This window comes from Hypomesus nipponensis, chromosome 6, assembly GCF_054491055.1.
Source record: "Hypomesus nipponensis isolate SF chromosome 6, ASM5449105v1, whole genome shotgun sequence".
Lineage (NCBI taxonomy): Eukaryota > Metazoa > Chordata > Actinopteri > Osmeriformes > Osmeridae > Hypomesus > Hypomesus nipponensis.
The window spans coordinates 1,375,568-1,390,000 of record NC_140366.1 but is presented as its reverse complement, the minus strand read 5'-3'; the positions used below and the strand labels follow the sequence as shown (position 1 = coordinate 1,390,000).

The 14,433-nt window shown below is 46.6% G+C and overlaps 2 protein-coding genes, 1 long non-coding RNA gene and 10 other non-coding genes across 14 annotated transcripts in view; 1 reads left to right on the top strand and 12 right to left on the bottom strand.

The window, feature by feature from the left end:
- The window catches only part of LOC146286163 (uncharacterized), a 2,051-nt gene extending 1,473 nt beyond the window's left edge, over positions 1 to 578 (bottom strand). Inside the window, exons 1-2 of the mRNA XM_084700858.1 lie at positions 444 to 578; positions 1 to 270 (exon numbers count right to left, since the gene is read on the bottom strand). The exon at positions 1 to 270 is cut by the window's left edge and continues 1,473 nt beyond it. Of these exons, the coding sequence (XP_084556984.1) occupies positions 1 to 234 (234 nt within the window). The 5' untranslated portion in view covers positions 235 to 270; positions 444 to 578. The remainder of the gene's footprint in view (positions 271 to 443) is intronic.
- Positions 568 to 3,026, bottom strand: LOC146286162 (uncharacterized). The gene is given in 7 exon segments (XM_084700857.1): positions 568 to 701; positions 944 to 1,207; positions 1,403 to 1,683; positions 1,877 to 2,089; positions 2,262 to 2,302; positions 2,304 to 2,712; positions 2,858 to 3,026. Coding segments are annotated over 7 exon segments (1,503 nt in total). The 3' UTR covers positions 568 to 575.
- Positions 2,971 to 6,128, top strand: LOC146286161 (uncharacterized). Of its 2 annotated transcripts, none has more exons than XR_014758554.1 (3): positions 2,971 to 3,109; positions 3,294 to 3,396; positions 4,672 to 6,128. It is a non-coding gene; the product is annotated as an uncharacterized LOC146286161 (long non-coding RNA). The 2 variants fall into 2 exon arrangements; XR_014758553.1 differs by lacking the exon at positions 4,672 to 6,128 and adding an exon at positions 3,485 to 3,604.
- Positions 6,129 to 7,034: 906 nt separating this feature from the next.
- Positions 7,035 to 7,116, bottom strand: trnas-gcu (transfer RNA serine (anticodon GCU)). The gene has a single exon. It is a non-coding gene; the product is annotated as a tRNA-Ser (tRNA).
- Positions 7,117 to 9,224: 2,108 nt separating this feature from the next.
- Positions 9,225 to 9,306, bottom strand: trnas-gcu (transfer RNA serine (anticodon GCU)). Its single transcript has one exon. It is a non-coding gene; the product is annotated as a tRNA-Ser (tRNA).
- Positions 9,307 to 9,852: 546 nt separating this feature from the next.
- On the bottom strand, positions 9,853 to 9,934 carry trnas-gcu (transfer RNA serine (anticodon GCU)). The gene has a single exon. It is a non-coding gene; the product is annotated as a tRNA-Ser (tRNA).
- A 228-nt stretch (positions 9,935 to 10,162) lies between these two features.
- Positions 10,163 to 10,244, bottom strand: trnas-gcu (transfer RNA serine (anticodon GCU)). Its single transcript has one exon. It is a non-coding gene; the product is annotated as a tRNA-Ser (tRNA).
- A 244-nt stretch (positions 10,245 to 10,488) lies between these two features.
- Positions 10,489 to 10,570, bottom strand: trnas-gcu (transfer RNA serine (anticodon GCU)). Its single transcript has one exon. It is a non-coding gene; the product is annotated as a tRNA-Ser (tRNA).
- Positions 10,571 to 10,798: 228 nt separating this feature from the next.
- On the bottom strand, positions 10,799 to 10,880 carry trnas-gcu (transfer RNA serine (anticodon GCU)). The gene has a single exon. It is a non-coding gene; the product is annotated as a tRNA-Ser (tRNA).
- Positions 10,881 to 12,681: 1,801 nt separating this feature from the next.
- trnas-gcu (transfer RNA serine (anticodon GCU)) lies at positions 12,682 to 12,763 on the bottom strand. Its single transcript has one exon. It is a non-coding gene; the product is annotated as a tRNA-Ser (tRNA).
- Positions 12,764 to 13,310: 547 nt separating this feature from the next.
- trnas-gcu (transfer RNA serine (anticodon GCU)) lies at positions 13,311 to 13,392 on the bottom strand. The gene has a single exon. It is a non-coding gene; the product is annotated as a tRNA-Ser (tRNA).
- Positions 13,393 to 13,620: 228 nt separating this feature from the next.
- On the bottom strand, positions 13,621 to 13,702 carry trnas-gcu (transfer RNA serine (anticodon GCU)). The gene has a single exon. It is a non-coding gene; the product is annotated as a tRNA-Ser (tRNA).
- Positions 13,703 to 14,250: 548 nt separating this feature from the next.
- On the bottom strand, positions 14,251 to 14,332 carry trnas-gcu (transfer RNA serine (anticodon GCU)). The gene has a single exon. It is a non-coding gene; the product is annotated as a tRNA-Ser (tRNA).
- Positions 14,333 to 14,433: the final 101 nt, after the last annotated feature.

The following is a 14,433-nucleotide window of genomic DNA, read 5'->3' as shown; positions in this document are numbered from 1 at the left end:
AGAGCCAGCAGAACCAGGCCATACATATGACCCAGGCTGGTAGTGCTGTGCCAAGGCAGATCGAACACTATGCCGAGGGCGTATCACTGCCTCACCCTCCCGGTTTTCTGGCTCCTCAAACTCCATGACCTCATGCCCATGCTGCACAGGAGCACCTGGAAGAGTCTGGGCTTCAGGGAGTGAGTCCTTGGCCAGTTCAAACCGTTTGGGGAGTACGGTGCCCTGCAGCAGCATGTCCCTGTCCTTCCTCTTATCCCTCCTAAAAGCAGCCTAAAAAACAAAAATGCATACAGTAGCTTCAGTTAGTTATTTCATACATAGTAGCCTATCCTCCTATGTTTAGTATTTTCTAACAAGCAAGCAGGTGAAAGTTTTTCTTGCAGTTTAATAATATAATGTCATCATTGTATAGGAAAGGTACAAACGTAAAAAACAAGACTCACCAAGAAGAGACTGTTGTGTTGTTAACTGGTATCAGAACCACGTTGGTCTTCTCCAGAACAACCCTGCTGTCCTCCAGCAGCTGTTTCAGATGGCTGTAGGCCACCACAATGGACTGCGGGATGGGCAGAGTTCTACTCCTTGTGTCCTTGGGCCTGTTTCGTGCTTGCTGAAACTCTTTTAAAAGTCTCAGGCAAACACATTCGCTGACCCTGTGGACTTCGGGGTCCTGGGCTGCCTGCCTGTGAGTCATGAACAGTCTGTGGGAAAGAAGGATGATATGGTCCGGACTTTAAACAAGGCTGTAAACTAAGAAAAATGGTAATAGCAACCATATCAATGTCACCTGTGAACAGCCCAATTTGCCCCCAACAAACTAATATAATCACAAAATAATATTTGAAATTCACCATAAGTTTTTCAATCTTGGTTTGATGCAGTACAGCCTACTGATTCAATGATTCGTAATGAACTGAAATGATTATGAATTGTGTCAAATCACCTCTCTGCCGCCTGCTGTCCAGGAGCAGAGCCACTCGGCTTCCTGGGCACTCTCCAAGGTCCAAGCCACGGTCTTCTTCCTTGCTTTCTGGCCGAACCTCACAGGTTCCTTGTCCATAGTAGGAAGAGCCATGTAGAGATGGACAATGTCAGCCTCCTCTTTTGCCGATAAGGCAGTGATGGTTCGGTTCAGGCCAACCAGGTAGGCTGCCAGGTCATCAACCGCATCCCAGCCCAAGACACCTCTGGAGTCACATCGGCTCTTCTGAAAAGTGATAATCATGAAAAAAACATGTACATAAATGTGTCAATTTCTTTGAACTATTTGAGCAATGTTGACCTTTTTTCTCTCTCCATAAAACGTAATACTTGACGTTTTACTTGACAAACGTATGATACTTGTGGCATATCATTAGCGAACTTGTTACATATCTTGTTTTTGAGAAAGGTGTTACATTACCTGGTCTGATGTGCAGTCTTGTGTGTCGTCTTCCTCCACAATGATGTCCTCATCCAGGGATCTGGGTCCACTGTCACCCTCCAGTGTCACCTGGGCTTCCACGGCACATATTGGGGGATCAGGATCACCTTCCCTAAGGTCAGCTACCTGGCACACCGTGACGTCGGGTTCACCCCCGTCGTCCTCGAGCTCCTCTGTGGAGATATCTGGCAGCTGCTGTGGGACCAGCAGGTGGCCTCTATTGGACTGGGCCAACAGGTACTCCACTGCAATGCGCTCGCCTGTAACACAGTGTTTAAACACATAGTCAAAGAAGAGGAAAGGACACAAACACAGACACATCTCCTCCATGTACAGCACGATCTTCACTCCCACTCCCATGTCCTCCGAGGAGGGCTGGGGGTGGCAGAGAAAAGAAAAGTGGGAGAGGAAGTAATACTCAAATGGTCAGTGCTGATCTGAGAGCTATCTTACCAGTAGGTTTTCCAGGTGGGGTGAATTCTGGAACCAGAGAACAACCAAGGACCCGCTGGCTCATGCTGTTTAGGTGAGACATCAAGCGAACATGAAATGTCCTCAGGGTTGATGCCCCCACCACAGCTACAGCTTCCTTTGCCCGGTTCATGTTCCACCTCGATACCCCCTCCAGCATGTACATTTGTGCGTGCAATGCATTGCATCGAAAGCCTAAGAAACAAAATACTCAGGTTAGGTCAACCATTAATATGAAGTCAATAGATATTAACACCTATTAAATACAAAGTGACAGTTACATTGTTATTTGAATAATTCAAGTGCACTATGTCATAACACCAACTTTTTTTTAACAGCATACGGCAAGTTAACATTTTAAATTTACCTGGAACAAAAGCACACTGGTGGCGGTGAAAACTCTCGATGCACATGGTGCATGCTGTCAGGGTTCACCAGACGCAGCCCCGTGGTGTCAGTCAGCTCCCACATTGATTCGAGCAGCCCCGAAATCATGACCCGGATCTCCTCCATGGCACGGGTCCTCCGCCTGCAGTGCTTTGCCATTTCACCAGTGCTGATACTGGCCAAGAGCAGTGCCTCAGTGGGAGCATTTCCGCCATGGCTGCTCTTCCACTCCCCTTTCTTGGCCTCCTTAAGCCGCTGCACATCCTCCTGATCCCACTCAAAGATACAGGCAGAAAGTTTGGAGCAAAAGGTACCGTAGAGAGGGTGGTGCTCAGTAGTGAGGCCGCAGTTAAACCTTCGCATGAAGTGGAAGACGTCTAAACGGACGACCAACTTCCATGGTCGAAAGAGTCTCAGCACTGACGACACACCTGTGAAAGACAAACATTGATTATTACAGATGTGATCATCTATTTTTTGTGTAATATTTTTTTTTTACATCATAATTAACTTAAGTTAATTACATACTGTAATCTGCAATGTATATTTCATAAAGTAACAATTTCAGCATCCCACCTGACTGGCTGCAGCAGTCCCAGTCAACATAGATAGCCTCAGGCTCAGCTTGTCCAGCATTCTCATAACGTGTGACGATGCCCTGGCACAACTCTTCCAGCCCTGCACCTTCACCTGTCGTCAGAACACTGTTCAGAACCTGGCCAAGCTCGTTGCCGATGTTGGACATCCATGCAGCGGTGTCCCCTATACTGCCAGCCAGCTTCTTGGTGATCTGAAAAACAAACAAAAACAGAACTTTCTAAAAAAACGGTACAAGCTTACTAAAATTAATACTATTTCATCATTGGGATGATAAAGTAAACTATTTATATCCATTCCAATTGGTTAACATCAGAGTAAATACAAGTAATGCTAAAACCCTCACCTTCTTTGTAGAGTCCATCTTCAGAATTCTACCATAGGTAGAGGTGATCACCCCCTTCATCTCTTCCAGGTGGCTGAGGATGTCATTAGAGTGGACCGTCTCAAACCACTGGGCAAGTGGAAGGGGCCTGAAGGGTGGAGGAGGAAGATGGACAGCTGCAGAAGAGACGAAGGTAGCCATCTTCAAATGAAGCTCACAGTCAGACAGGTAGCGGATGGTCTGACGTGCCCACTCCTCACTGTGTGCTTCCTCTACTGCAGACTGGAGGTAGGAAGAACTATTCCCACTGGTCCTTGGCTTCAGGAAAGTCATACACTTCCTATCCAGGGCTAGCTGTGTAGTGAGGACAGCGGGAAAGAGGCTCCTATGTGCCACATCCAGTTGAGCAAGGATTTCCTGGCTCCATGGGCAGACCGGCAGCATACACTTGCTGCAACGTGGATAGTCCCCTCCCACCAAGTAGTAGCGGGTATCCACATCTATCACCTCCCTCACCTTCGGGTAGATCCCGGAGTGGTGCATTTTCCGGTCACACCGCGTACATTTCAGAGGAATCCCCCACATCCTCATTGGTGCCCAGAGGAACATCCTCTGCCGGAAGTGCCACCCGGGCTCGGGAGGAGACGGTTTGTGCTGCAGTGGTGGATGAAACCAGCACGCCTCCATTTTCTGCCTCAGCTGACCTGTAGGCTCATAGAGGACCTTGGCAATCCACACCCGATCTGCTGGCTGTATAACTTTTTTGAATTGATTGGGGAGAAAAGCTTCCCAATCAATGGAAGCTGGCCTAAGTGGAGTTTGAGGAGTGTGGCGTGGCGTGCTGGAGCAACCTGTTGGAGGAGGGAGCAGAGATGTAGTTGTCGGCGGAGATGGTGTGGGCCTTGGAGACGGTGAGGCCGTTAGCCTTGGAGATGCTGTGGGCCTTGGAGATGGCGTGGGCCTTGGAGATGGTGTGGCCGTTAGCCTTGGAGATGGTGTGGGCCTTGGAGATAGTGTGGGCCTTGGAGATGGTGTGGCCGTTAGCCTTTGAGATGGTGTGGGCCTTGGAGATAGTGCGGGCCTTGGAGATGGTGTGGCCGTTAGCCTTGGAGATGGTGTGGGCCTTGGAGATGGTGTGGGCCGTGGACATGGTGTGGGCCTTGGAGATGGTGTGGGCCTTGGAGATGGTGTGGCCGTTAGCCTTGGAGATGGTGTGGGCCTTGGAGATGGTGTGGGCCTTGGAGATGGTGTGGTGGAGCTACCTGTTGAAGTTGGCGATGGAGGTTGAGCCAACCAGGATAAATAATGGAACTGTTCTATATGCTCCAACAGGCCAACAGAACCTTGGACCTTGGCCCCACAGGTGTCACATGTCTCCTCTACATGGCGGTCAGAAAGGTGCATGGAGAATTGTTCTGCCTCCACAACCTGATTGCACTGACAGCACTTTACTGTTCTGTCTGCACAGGAGCCTCCGCCTGCCTGCCTTGAGCCTTCTCCTGCCTGCCTTGAGCCTTCTCCTGCCTGTCTGGAGCCTCCTCCTGCCTGACTGGAGCCTCCACCTGCCTGTCTGGAGCCTTCTCCTGCCCCACAGGAGCCTCCACCTGCCTGCCTGGAGCCTTCTCCTGCCTGCCTGGAGCCTTCTCCTGCCTGCCTGGAGCCTTCTCCTGCCTCAAAGGAGCCTCCACCTGCCTGTCTGGAGCCTTCTCCTGCCCCACAGGAGCCTCCACCTGCCTGTCTGGAGCCTTCTCCTGCCTCACAGGAGCCTCCACCTGCCTGTCTGGAGCCTTCTCCTGCCTGCTTGGAGCCTTCTCCTGCCTGCCTGGAGCCTTCTCCTGCCTCAAAGGAGCCTCCACCTGCCTCTGATGCATCTGACTGAAGGGGGGAGGCAGGATTTCAAGTACAAGAGAGGCTCATAATAAATAATTTCACCAATGATCCTACACTGTTAGTTGTATCCAAATGTGTGCAAATAGGGTATGATCCAACAAATAATCTACTACATGCTACAGCAACTTGTCATCACTTAAATTAAATAAATCATCATATAACCTACCTTATGGAACCCACAAGAGCATTTTAGGTGTCTCCCGAACAGATCCACCTTGCTCTTGCTCTGCAGCGGGCAAGCATCGATACACTCCAGGGCTCTTTTCCATTTCTTACCACCGGGCCTTTTGCCTGTGGAAAACTGGTAGCTGCCCTGGGCATATTTTTGGCAGCTGTCTCTCCAGTACGAGTCTGGCTTCCCCGTCTTGGTCATATCTGCAAACATGAGCTACGTTAGACTAAACGACCAAGTTCTCTGTTGTGATTACATTCTCAATCAATGTAGCATAGACGTACAGTTGTGATGGGTTGCTCTGGCTATTGTACAGTAATACCAGGATCATCCCATTTTATAAAATTAATACTTCCATATGCTTGTACTCCAACACATCAACTTAATTTTGTTATGTCAACAACCTGGTCAACGTATCATCAATGTAGTATGATGAACAATATTTTGTTCTGCTGTCTCTACTGTACTTCTGAGGTCAAATTAAAGTCAGCGGGAAAGTTGCATCTCACAGAGGGGACTGTACTATGGGGGAAATGAGTCTACATCGACAATTTAAATACCAGGACCGACATAAAAACATGTATTCGTACGTCCATAGAATAATTTGCATGTACATATCGCTGTTCTTTTTTTTGTTACGCTGACAAAGACCAAGTAACTACTCAATTTAGCATTGATGTACTGTACAGTCGTACAGTAGCTACATCTACTGTACGCGTACTGTACCACTACGTTCTCTGAGGTAAATTCAGCGGGAAAGTTAAATTTCACAGCGGGGACTGTACTATGGGGGCAGTGAGTCGACATCGACAATTTAAATACCAGGACTGAAATAAAAACATGTAGCTATACAAATCATACGTCCATACTATCATTTGCCTGTACATATCGACATATTTTTTTTTTGTTACGCTGAAAAAGAACAACTACTTAGCATCGATGTACAGTCGTGATCGTTTGGGTACAGTAGTAGTGTATAATACCAGGACCGACATAAAAACATGTATTCAAATCGTAAATCCATAGAATAATTTGCCTGTACATATCGATATTCTTTTTTTTGTTACGCTGACAAAGACCAAGTAGGTTACTCAATTTAGCATGGATGTACAGTAACCTACATCTACTGTACGCGTACTGTACCACGTTCTCTGAGGTAAATTCAGCGGAAAAGTTACAAACAATAAGAATACGTTTACTATCTACACCGGTCAATCAACATATTACATATATACAACATATTATACATATAATTTGCATTTACATACCTATTTTTCTGTTGCTCTTTTCTTTCGTATGTCTTAAATAAATGCTCTATGCAGTACTGGCTCTTTCACTCAGTGCGCTGATAGTCTTCTGCAATTTTACGTCACGTCAACGTCACCCCAAGACCCACCTCTGTTCAGAATGGTTCAAAATGTGTTAGAAATGAGCAGTTGTTCGGAATATTTTCCAGATGTTCGGAATTTTTTACTAATGTGGTTCGGATATTGTTAAGATGTATTTGCAGTCCAATTCTTGGCGGGTACGGCCACTTCATCTTTTACAGCACTGGGCCCACGGCAGTGAAAGATCCTTCCATTTCACAAAAAAAGAAAAAAAGCAGGTGACAACAGGCACAATTGTGAAAAGGAACATTATCAGGAGCTGAAGAAGGATTCAAAGAGTTGTTAGAAAGGCAGTGGATGGACACTAAGTAGGAGAACTAAGGGTTCAGGGACGGAAGAATTTCAATTTCATAAGGCGGACATGTCATAAAGATGACTCACCGACTAGGATGAGATTTGAACTCACGCGTGCAGAGCACAATGGATTAGCAGTCCATCGCCTTAACCACTCGGCCACCTCGTCATTCACAGCACTAGGCCCACGGCACTAGGCCCACGGCAGTGAAAGATCCTTCCATTTCACAAAAAAAGGAAAAAAGCAGGTGACAACAGGCACAATTGTGAAAAGGAACATTATCAGGAGCTGAAGAAGGATTCAAAGAGTTGTTGGAAAGGCAGTGGGGGAGGCGGACACTAAAAAGGAGCAGTAACAGTTCAGGGACAAAAGAATTTCAATTTCATAAGGCCGACATGTCATAAAGATGACTCGCCGACGAGATTGGAACTCACGCATGCAGAGCACAATGGATTAGCAGTCCATCGCCTTAACCACTCGGCCACCTCTTCGTTTACAACCCTGGTCCCACGGCAGTGAAAGATCCTTCCATTTCACAAAAAAAGGAAAAAAGCAGGTGACAACCGGCACAATTGTGAAAAGGAACATTATCAGGAGCAGAGGAAGGAATCAAAAAGTTGTTGGAAATGCAGTGGAGGGACACTAAGTAGGAGAACTAAGGGTTCAGGGACGGAAGAATTTCAATTTCATAAAGCGAACATGTCATAAGGACAACTTGTCGACGAGGATGAGATTCAAACTCACACGTGCAGAGCACAATGGATAAGCAGTCCATTGCCTTAACCACTCGGCCACTTCTTCATTTACAGCACTGGGCCCACGGCAGTGGAAGATCCTTCCATTTCACAAAAAAAGGAAAAAAGCAGGTGACAACAGGCACAATTGTGAAAAGGAACATTATCAGGAGCTGAAGAAGGATTCAAAGAGTTGTTGGAAAGGCAGTGGGGGAGGCGGACACTAAAAAGGAGCAGTAACAGTTCAGGGACAAAAGAATTTCAATTTCATAAGGCCGACATGTCATAAAGATGACTCGCCAACGAGATTGGAACTCACAAATGCAGAGCACAATGGATTAGCAGTCCATCGCCTTAACCACTCGGCCACCTCGTCGTTTACAGCACTGGGCCCACGGCAGTGAAAGATCCTTCCATTTCACAAAAAAAGGAAAAAAGCAGGTGACAACCGGCACAATTGTGAAAAGGAACATTATCAGGAGCAGAGGAAGGAATAAAAAAGTTGTTGGAAATGCCGTGGAGGGACACTAGGTAGGAGAACTAAGGGTTCAGGGACGGAAGAATTTCAATTTCATAAAGCGAACATGTCATAAGCACAACTTGTCGACGAGGATGAGATTCGAACTCACGCATGCAGAGCACAATGGATTAGCAGTCCATCGCCTTAAATACTCGGCCACTTTGTCGTTTACAGCACTGGGCCCACGGCAGTGGAAGATCCTTCCATTTCACAAAAAAAGGAAAAAAGCAGGTGACAACAGGCACAATTGTAAAAAGGAACATTATCAGGAGCAGAGGAAGGAATCAAAGAGTTGTTGGAAAGGCAGTGGATGGACACTAAGTAGGAGAACTAAGGGTTTAGGGACGCAAGAATTTCAATTTCATAAGGCCGACATGTCATAAAGATGACTCGCCAATGAGATTGGAACTCACAAATGCAGAGCACAATGGATTAGCAGTCCATCGCCTTAACCACTCGGCCACCTCGTCATTCACAGCACTAGGCCCACGGCACTAGGCCCACGGCAGTGAAAGATCCTTCCATTTCACAAAAAAAGGAAAAAAGCAGGTGACAACCGGCACATTTGTGAAAAGGAACATTATCAGGAGCTGAAGAAGGATTCAAAGAGTTTTTGGAAAGGCAGTGGATGGACACTAAGTAGGAGAACTAAGGGTTCAGGGACGGAAGAATTTCAATTTCATAAAGCGAACATGTCATAAGCACAACTTGTCGACGAGGATGAGATTCGAACTCACGCATGCAGAGCACAATGGATTAGCAGTCCATCGCCTTAAATACTCGGCCACTTTGTCGTTTACAGCACTGGGCCCACGGCAGTGGAAGATCCTTCCATTTCACAAAAAAAGGAAAAAAGCAGGTGACAACAGGCACAATTGTAAAAAGGAACATTATCAGGAGCAGAGGAAGGAATCAAAGAGTTGTTGGAAAGGCAGTGGATGGACACTAAGTAGGAGAACTAAGGGTTTAGGGACGGAAGAATTTCAATTTCATAAGGCGGACATGTCATAAAGATGACTCACCGACGAGGATGAGATTCGAACTCACGCGTGCAGAGCACAATGGATTAGCAGTCCATCGCCTTAACCACTCGGCCACCTCGTCATTCACAGCACTAGGCCCACGGCACTAGGCCCACGGCAGTGAAAGATCCTTCCATTTCACAAAAAAAGGAAAAAAGCAGGTGACAACAGGCACAATTTTGAAAAGGAACATTATCAGGAGCTGAAGAAGGATTCAAAGAGTTGTTGGAAAGGCAGTGGGGGAGGCGGACACTAAAAAGGAGCAGTAACAGTTCAGGGACAACAGAATTTCAATTTCATAAGGCCTGTCACAAAGATGACTCGCCGACGAGATTGAAACTCACGCATGCAGAGCACAATGGATTAGCAGTCCATCGCCTTAACCACTCGGCCACCTCGTCATACACAGCACTAGGCCCACGGCAGTAAAGATCCTTCCATTTCACAAAAAAAGGAAAAAAGCAGGTGACAACCGGCACATTTGTAAAAAGGAACATTATCAGGAGCTGAAGAAGGATTCAAAGAGTTTTTGGAAAGGCAGTGGATGGACACTAAGTAGGAGAACTAAGGGTTCAGGGACGGAAGAATTTCAATTTCATAAGGCGGACATGTCATAAAGATGACTCACTGACGAGGATGAGATACGAACCCACGCGTGCAGAGCACAATGGATTAGCAGTCCATCGCCTTAACCACTCGGCCACCTCGTTGTTTACAGCACCGGGCCCACGGCAGTGAAAGATCCTTCCATTTCACAAAAAAAGGGAAAAAGCAGGTGACAACAGGCACAATTGTAAAAAGGAACATTATCAGGAGCAGAGGAAGGAATCAAAGAGTTGTTGGAAAGGCAGTGGATGGACACTAAGTAGGAGAACTAAGGGTTTAGGGACGGAAGAATTTCAATTTCATAAGGCGGACATGTCATAAAGATGACTCACCGACGAGGATGAGATTCGAACTCACGCGTGCAGAGCACAATGGATTAGCAGTCCATCGCCTTAACCACTCGGCCACCTCGTCATACACAGCACTAGGCCCACGGCACTCTAGGCCCACGGCAGTGAAAGATCCTTCCATTTCACAAAAAAAGGAAAAAAGCAGGTGACAACAGGCACAATTGTGAAAAGGAACATTATCAGGAGCTGAAGAAGGATTCAAAGAGTTGTTGGAAAGGCAGTGGATGGACACTAAGTAGGAGAGCTAAGGGTTCAGGGACGGAAGAATTTCAATTTCATAAGGCGGACATGTCATAAAGATGACTCACCGACGAGGATGAGATACGAACTCATGCGTGCAGAGCACAATGGATTAGCAGTCCATCGCCTTAACCACTCGGCCACCTCGTTGTTTACAGCACCGGGCCCACGGCAGTGAAAGATCCTTCCATTTCACAAAAAAAGGAAAAAAGCAGGTGACAACAGGCACAATTGTAAAAAGGAACATTATCAGGAGCAGAGGAAGGAATCAAAGAGTTGTTGGAAAGGCAGTGGATGGACACTAAGTAGGAGAACTAAGGGTTTAGGGACGGAAGAATTTCAATTTCATAAGGCGGACATGTCATAAAGATGACTCACCGACGAGGATGAGATTCGAACTCACGCGTGCAGAGCACAATGGATTAGCAGTCCATCGCCTTAACCACTCGGCCACCTCGTCATACACAGCACTAGGCCCACGGCACTCTAGGCCCACGGCAGTGAAAGATTCTTCCATTTCACAAAAAAAGGAAAAAAGCAGGTGACAACAGGCACAATTGTGAAAAGGAACATTATCAGGAGCTGAAGAAGGATTCAAAGAGTTGTTGGAAAGGCAGTGGATGGACACTAAGTAGGAGAACTAAGGGTTCAGGGACGGAAGAATTTCAATTTCATAAGGCGGACATGTCATAAAGATGACTCACCAACGAGGATGAGATACGAACTCATGCGTGCAGAGCACAATGGATTAGCAGTCCATCGCCTTAACCACTCGGCCACTTCTTCATTTACAGCACTGGGCCCACGGCAGTGGAAGATCCTTCCATTTCACAAAAAAAGCAAAAAAGCAGGTGACAACAGGCACAATTGTGAAAAGGAACATTATCAGGAGCTGAAGAAGGATTCAAAGAGTTGTTGGAAAGGCAGTGGGGGAGGCGGACACTAAAAAGGAGCAGTAACAGTTCAGGGACAAAAGAATTTCAATTTCATAAGGCCGACATGTCATAAAGATGACTCGCCAACGAGATTGGAACTCACAAATGCAGAGCACAATGGATTAGCAGTCCATCGCCTTAACCACTCGGCCACCTCGTCGTTTACAGCACTGGGCCCACGGCAGTGAAAGATCCTTCCATTTCACAAAAAAAGGAAAAAAGCAGGTGACAACCGGCACAATTGTGAAAAGGAACATTATCAGGAGCAGAGGAAGGAATAAAAAAGTTGTTGGAAATGCCGTGGAGGGACACTAGGTAGGAGAACTAAGGGTTCAGGGACGGAAGAATTTCAATTTCATAAAGCGAACATGTCATAAGCACAACTTGTCGACGAGGATGAGATTCGAACTCACGCATGCAGAGCACAATGGATTAGCAGTCCATCGCCTTAAATACTCGGCCACTTTGTCGTTTACAGCACTGGGCCCACGGCAGTGGAAGATCCTTCCATTTCACAAAAAAAGGAAAAAAGCAGGTGACAACAGGCACAATTGTGAAAAGGAACATTATCAGGAGCAGAGGAAGGAATCAAAGAGTTGTTGGAAAGGCAGTGGATGGACACTAAGTAGGAGAACTAAGGGTTTAGGGACGCAAGAATTTCAATTTCATAAGGCCGACATGTCATAAAGATGACTCGCCAACGAGATTGGAACTCACAAATGCAGAGCACAATGGATTAGCAGTCCATCGCCTTAACCACTCGGCCACCTCGTCATTCACAGCACTAGGCCCACGGCACTAGGCCCACGGCAGTGAAAGATCCTTCCATTTCACAAAAAAAGGAAAAAAGCAGGTGACAACCGGCACATTTGTAAAAAGGAACATTATCAGGAGCTGAAGAAGGATTCAAAGAGTTTTTGGAAAGGCAGTGGATGGACACTAAGTAGGAGAACTAAGGGTTCAGGGACGGAAGAATTTCAATTTCATAAAGCGAACATGTCATAAGCACAACTTGTCGACGAGGATGAGATTCGAACTCACGCATGCAGAGCACAATGGATTAGCAGTCCATCGCCTTAAATACTCGGCCACTTTGTCGTTTACAGCACTGGGCCCACGGCAGTGGAAGATCCTTCCATTTCACAAAAAAAGGAAAAAAGCAGGTGACAACAGGCACAATTGTAAAAAGGAACATTATCAGGAGCAGAGGAAGGAATCAAAGAGTTGTTGGAAAGGCAGTGGATGGACGCTAAGTAGGAGAACTAAGGGTTTAGGGACGGAAGAATTTCAATTTCATAAGGCGGACATGTCATAAAGATGACTCACCGACGAGGATGAGATTCGAACTCACGCGTGCAGAGCACAATGGATTAGCAGTCCATCGCCTTAACCACTCGGCCACCTCGTCATTCACAGCACTAGGCCCACGGCACTAGGCCCACGGCAGTGAAAGATCCTTCCATTTCACAAAAAAAGGAAAAAAGCAGGTGACAACAGGCACAATTGTGAAAAGGAACATTATCAGGAGCTGAAGAAGGATTCAAAGAGTTGTTGGAAAGGCAGTGGGGGAGGCGGACACTAAAAAGGAGCAGTAACAGTTCAGGGACAACAGAATTTCAATTTCATAAGGCCTGTCACAAAGATGACTCGCCGACGAGATTGAAACTCACGCATGCAGAGCACAATGGATTAGCAGTCCATCGCCTTAACCACTCGGCCACCTCTTCGTTTACAGCGCTGGGCCCACGGCAGTGAAAGATCCTTCCATTTCACAAAAAAAGGAAAAAAGCAGGTGACAACCGGCACAATTGTGAAAAGGAACATTATCAGGAGCAGAGGAAGGAATCAAAAAGTTGTTGGAAATGCAGTGGAGGGACACTAAGTAAGAGAACTAAGGGTTCAGGGACGGAAGAATTTCAATTTCATAAAGCGAACATTTCATAAGAACAACTTGCCGACGAGGATGAGATTCGAACTCACGCGTGCAGAGCACAATGGATTAGCAGTCCATCGCCTTAACCACTCGGCCACTTCGTCATTTACAGCACTGGGCCCACGGCAGTGAAAGATCCTTCCATTTCACAAAAAAAGGAATAAAGCAGGTGACAACCGGCACAATTGTGAAAAGGAACATTATCAGGAGCAGAGGAAAGAATCAAAAAGTTGTTGGAAATGCAGTGGAGGGACACTAAGTAGGAGAACTAAGGGTTCAGGGACGGAAGAATTTCAATTTCATGAAGCGAACATGTCATAAGAACAACTTGCCGACGAGGATGAGATTCGAACTCACGCGTGCAGAGCACAATGGATCAGCAGTCCATCGCCTTAACCACTCGGCCACCTCGTCATACACAGCACTAGGCCCACGGCACTCTAGGCCCACGGCAGTGAAAGATCCTTCCATTTCACAAAAAAAGGAAAAAAGCAGGTGACAACAGGCACAATTGTGAAAAGGAACATTATCAGGAGCTGAAGAAGGATTCAAAGAGTTGTTGGAAAGGCAGTGGGGGAGGCGGACACTAAAAAGGAGCAGTAACAGTTCAGGGACAACAGAATTTCAATTTCATAAGGCCTGTCACAAAGATGACTCGCCGACGAGATTGAAACTCACGCATGCAGAGCACAATGGATTAGCAGTCCATCGCCTTAACCACTCGGCCACCTCTTCGTTTACAGCGCTGGGCCCACGGCAGTGAAAGATCCTTCCATTTCACAAAAAAAGGAAAAAAGCAGGTGACAACCGGCACAATTGTGAAAAGGAACATTATCAGGAGCAGAGGAAGGAATCAAAAAGTTGTTGGAAATGCAGTGGAGGGACACTAAGTAAGAGAACTAAGGGTTCAGGGACGGAAGAATTTCAATTTCATAAAGCGAACATTTCATAAGAACAATTGCCGACGAGGATGAGATTCGAACTCACGCATGCAGAGCACAATGGATTAGCAGTCCATCGCCTTAACCACTCGGCCACTTCGTCATTTACAGCACTGGGCCCACGGCAGTGAAAGATCCTTCCATTTCACAAAAAAAGGAATAAAGCAGGTGACAACCGGCACAATTGTGAAAAGGAACATTATC